The 5119-nt window shown below is 36.6% G+C and overlaps 1 protein-coding gene across 4 annotated transcripts in view; it reads right to left on the minus strand.

Annotated features, from left to right (window-relative positions):
* Positions 1 to 1268: 1268 nt before the first annotated feature.
* BTF3L4 (basic transcription factor 3-like 4) overlaps positions 1269 to 5119 on the minus strand; it is a 24372-nt gene continuing 20521 nt past the window's right edge. For 2 of the 4 annotated variants that reach the window (XM_014544791.1, XM_014544792.1), the window contains exons 5-6: positions 2800 to 2859; positions 1269 to 2275 (exon numbers count right to left, since the gene is read on the minus strand). In XM_014544791.1, the coding sequence (XP_014400277.1) occupies positions 2229 to 2275; positions 2800 to 2859 (107 nt within the window). In that variant the 3' untranslated portion in view covers positions 1269 to 2228. The remainder of the gene's footprint in view (positions 2276 to 2799; positions 2860 to 5119) is intronic. The other 2 variants (XM_005872479.2, XM_005872477.2) reach the window with 2 other exon arrangements.

The following is a 5119-nucleotide window of genomic DNA, read 5'->3' on the forward strand; positions in this document are numbered from 1 at the left end:
GCAACCTGACCAGAGCCACTAGTTATTGCCAGAGTCTAGATCAGTGATGGCGAACCTTTTGAGCTTGGCGTGTCAGCATTTTGAAAAACCCTAACTTAACTCTGGTGCTGTGTCACATATAGAAATTTTTTGATATTTGCAACCATAGTAAAACAAAGACTTATATTTTTGATATTTATTTTCTATATTTAAATGCCATTTAACAAAGAAAAATCAACCAAGAAAATGAGTTCGCGTGTCACCTCTGACACGCGTGTCATAGGTTCGCCATCACTGGTCTAGATAAAGGCCCAAGTCTCCTGTGTTCCAGATGAATGTTCCCTTTTTCCTTCGCTATACTACTCATCTCTTACATATTCCTAACCACTTGATGCCCACCCTAACCCTGTCTGCCCCACAATGTGTCCCTTAGGGACAGTCAAAGGAACAGAACTATGTAGACCATTCAGAATAACAATGGATGAAATATTATTTCAAATAATGACTGGGCTGAAAATTCATTTAGGGGTCGGGAGCAAAGGGGAAATACAAAAGAAAGAAATTCTGCAGACAATAACAATAAGAGAAGCACAAGAGGAAATATCCTCTTTTGTTATTTTATTACTATTATTTTATTTTGTAGTTAAGACCATATATTATATAAAACATAACAGGAAAATGAAACAAATTTATAAAATAAATTGAGGTGTCTGGATGATAAAACACAAGAGCTTTGCCTTCATGTTTATAGATATCTTGATAAGTGGTTGGTCTTTCACTTTAGATATCAAATAAAGATATCTAGCTTGAAACAAAGTTGATATGCTGCGAGATTAAGCCATACTTAGCTTGATGGTGGGCCAGGAAATGTTAGATTTTCTAGATCTTATCCTTAAATATTGGCTATAACAAATGCTGATATAACAAAATACAAGCTTTTTTCCTTAGACAGCAAGAGAGAAACTTGAATGAATGAATGCAACTTACCTCCAAGTCCTTTGAAGGGAGGTGAAAAATAAATACTGTGTTTTACCAGTGTTCTTCCCAAAGCATTACTCTAATAAGCATGCAGGAGGATGCTGTGAGCAGCTATAAGATCCAATCTAGAGGTAGGTTCAAGGCCAGAGTAGGAGAGTATTTGAAGAAATCCTCCCCAGGCCGGTAACACTTCATAGAATGCCCTTTTGTGCTGGGGGATGAGTCTATGGCCTATTTTTATCTGATTGAAAAGGACATTCCCAATTTCAACCTTGTTAAAAAAAAAAAAAAAGAGGCATTTTTGTACCTGCTATTATGAACAGCTAGGATACAGGATAAGGCTGGCATAAAATTATTTAGCAAGCACATGCTAGCTATTCCAGTTTGAAATCTACCAAACTGTAAAATCAAGGGGGGAATAAAAAGTTGAAGATGGAGCTCTTATTCCTCAAGATAAGGGAACAAAGTCTTAAAAAAGAGAGATTAGGCACTCACTTAACTCTATATGGAGAACATCCTTCCGAGGCTAGTTGGGGTATGAGGAAGAGCATTACCAATGGCTGACAATGCCATTTGGAGACCAAAAGGAGAGGAAAAAAGGCATTTAGGAAGCAAGTTCTTCTGGGTCTGACTAGATAAGTGAATCTAAGGCAACTGCACCAAAGACATGCTACCCATTACACCAGCAGAAGCTGGTGAAAACCTCTCAAGACATTTTAAACCCAGAAAAATGTATGAAAAATATGTTAACCAAGCAAATGAAAACCAAACCTCCAAGGATAAAAATCTCCTCAGATTTGAAATCCAAGATACTCACTTTTCATTAATTCTGTGCATTAGAAAAAATAAAAAGTAACAAATGTAAAGATTTGTTTTATTTCTACTGGGAAAAGAGGAGGATAAATAGAACTGTTTTCCAATTTGCGCTCCACTGTGTACACACATACCCACACGCATACAAAAAAATACACACACACCAAAAATACCCCAAACAAAAAAACAAAACAAAAAGAAAACAAGAATTAAAAATCAAAACACCCTCAAACTGCACCAATACTTTGGATTTTGACCAAAAGAATAGATCCTGGGAGGAAGTGCAAAATGCAAAATCAAATGACCGAAAATGCTGAACAAACAGCATTATTAATATACAAAATATTATATTACTGAACTAGTAACAGTTGATGTTCTCCGTGTCTGTAAAACTTTGGAACCACATAGCTGATTTGTTAAATCTAGTCCATGCCAACTTCCAAAAACCAGAAAAGATTTTAGTTAGCTTCATTCTTTGATGCCTCATCAAAATTTTCTACAAGATCTGGAAAAAAAAAAAAAGTAAATGAGTTAAAGATACAAAAAAAAGAGGTAAATAAAATTCCTAACTTCTAACCCCAATAAAACAAAGTTGTTGCTACTAGAATCAGTCTGAAAATATATAGGACAAGGAACAGAAATGAATTGGTGGCATTTCACTAATAATGCTTCATTTATCTGCTTAAACAGTAACCCAAAGGAAATTTTAGTCTTGTCTATACATACTAAGGTGAACAGCATTTCCACATGTCAATCATAATTCCCACAGAAATATTATAACAATAGCTGTACAAATTTATAATCACAGTGATTCCAAATTCATATGCAGGCAGCAAAGGTTTGTGTGACAATTTCTGATTCTAAGTTCTAAATGAGAGGGCTTTTATTCTTTTTCATTAGATCATATCCACATCATTGTGAATGAATATTCACAAGCTCACCAGCAACAACAAACTAAGTCTTTATGCAATGAATTAAATGAGATCAGCAGTATGTTAAAAATCTCAAAACTACAGAAATGTCACTTACCTGGAACATCATCATCTTCCTCATCAATGTCTTCTGGTTTTGGTGCTTTGCTATCCAACACTGCAAAAATTTTATTTTAAAATTAGTCACTGAGAACAAAGACATCTATAGATACTTTATATTTTCTTCATGTCTAAATCTTACATAGTTGTTCAGAAAAAGCAAAATATTGTATAATCTAATGCCATATTTTTTACTTAATACTAAAATCAATAAAACTCTAACTTCATTAGACATACCCTAAATACAGCTGGCTATTTCAATGGGCACTGCATGTAAAACATATTAAAAATGGAGTAATGCAGATTAGTTTGAATAAAAAGACATAGTTAATTTATTCTCCAAATTAAAAAATCAACATTCAAGATTTTTTTCATCTCCTTTGGTGTAAGAAAGTATCTATCTATGCAATATGAGCACTGAAATAATAGGCTGTTTGATTTTTAGGAGTGACAAAACACATATGGGCCCAAATGGCATGGCTCATTGGTTGAGTGTCAAACTATGAACCTCGAGGGCATGGGTTCCATTCCTGATCAGGGCACATGCCTGGGTTTTGGGCTCGATACCCAGTAGAGGGCATGCAGAAAGCAGCCAATCAATGATTCTCTCTCATCATTGATGTTTCTATCCCTCTCCCTTCCTCTCTGAAATCAATAAAAATATATTAAACAAAACAAAACATTTTTATTAAAAAAAAAAAAAAAGGACACATATGAAGCCAAAACTATTTTGGAAATTCAGAATGTTTGGTTGCTACATTTATAGTACAATCAATATTACTAAACAAAAATATAATTCTGTGATAGCACTATGTTTTTTTTTTAAAATTGTATAGATAAGCATTTTATTCACATATCTTAACTGCATTTTTCCCAGGATATAAAATGTGATAGAGCAAACTCAAGGATGTGGGACTCAAATGACAATGGGGCAAAATTCAGAAACTGTTGCCTTTAAAGTTATGTTAACGATCATACTTTAATAAAGTGTTCATTATGTAGAACTTCTTTTCCCTTCTGTTTGGCCACTTACACACTCCATTTCTCAACCATAGAAGTAAATATGTCTAAAATCGGTGCTGGTTTTGATTAGCAATAGTGATGACATTAGCCTGAGTTCTAGCTCCTGGAAAGCAGAACTGTGATGATGCAGTGACTTGTGGGCAGTTAGGTCCCAACATAACTATCCTTGTCACCACACATCATCAATGATTTTGAGCCAAGACTTGTGCTCTAAATATAATACACCAGTTAAACACAGGTGTTCTGGAATACCTGCTCTGTCAAATGAAGGGGTGGGTGGAAGGGGAAAAGGAACAATGATTCTATCTTTAAACACAATAGATTTAAAACTATAAATGGTGCAAAACAATGTCAATGTATTTAATATCACTGAACTATACACTTAAAATGGTAAGTTTTATGTTATGTATATTTTACAACAATTTAAAAAGAAAATCTGTGTAGGTTCTGAAAACTATGTCCATGGGTTTCATAAGTTTTCACAACTGTCTAATAAATTTCTAGGTCCAACATGTAATCTGTTATACTTCTTTTTGCAACATAACTCCTATTAAACCTGACTGCCTGAGGCCTCAGTAAGTCTCCATTCATCAGGAATTAGTAAAAAGCACTTATCCACAGAAATCTCCAGCTAAAAATAATATAGAGGAAAGTATGATGTAAGAATGGGTGTTAGACAAGAAGCCTGTGGAAAAGTCACTTGCTCCCAGACTGTGCATCTTTCTAGGAAGCGCAGAAAACCCTACCTCCTATCCCACGACTGGCCTTGTCCCCAGTCCTGAATAGTAGCCACAAGGGAAGTAAAGGCTGGTCAGCAGGAGTTACAAGGCCTCAGGGTCACACTGATTAACTGTCAGTTCCACCACTTTCTAGGATCTGGCACCATTCCAAACAGCTAAGGCTGGCTGCAGCCACAAGTGGGTCTTCACTCTTGCCTCTAGTCTAGTCTGCAAGTAAGGTTAGTGTGGGCTGTGCTGAGAGAGCACACAGCAGTTCAGAAGCTGCAAGAGGGCTGTGCCTGTCTATAGTCACAGGTAACAGGATTTTGCACTAAAAATTGCCTTAATGTGAGAGAGGTATCCTATATAATAAAGAGGTAATATGCAAATTAGCCCTCATAAGATGGCTGCCTATGATCAGGCCGGCAGGGGGATTAGTGAGGGATGACCAAATGACTGAACAGCAGGCTGCGTGGGGCGACCAGGCCGGTTGGGGGAGGTGCAGTTGGGGGTGACCAGGCCGGCAGGGGGGGCGGTTGGGGGTGATCAGGCGGGCAGGGGGTGGCAGTGAGGGGC

The sequence above is a fragment of the Myotis brandtii genome, unplaced genomic scaffold (genome assembly GCF_000412655.1).
Source record: "Myotis brandtii unplaced genomic scaffold, ASM41265v1 scaffold382, whole genome shotgun sequence".
Classification (NCBI taxonomy): Eukaryota; Metazoa; Chordata; class Mammalia; order Chiroptera; family Vespertilionidae; genus Myotis; species Myotis brandtii.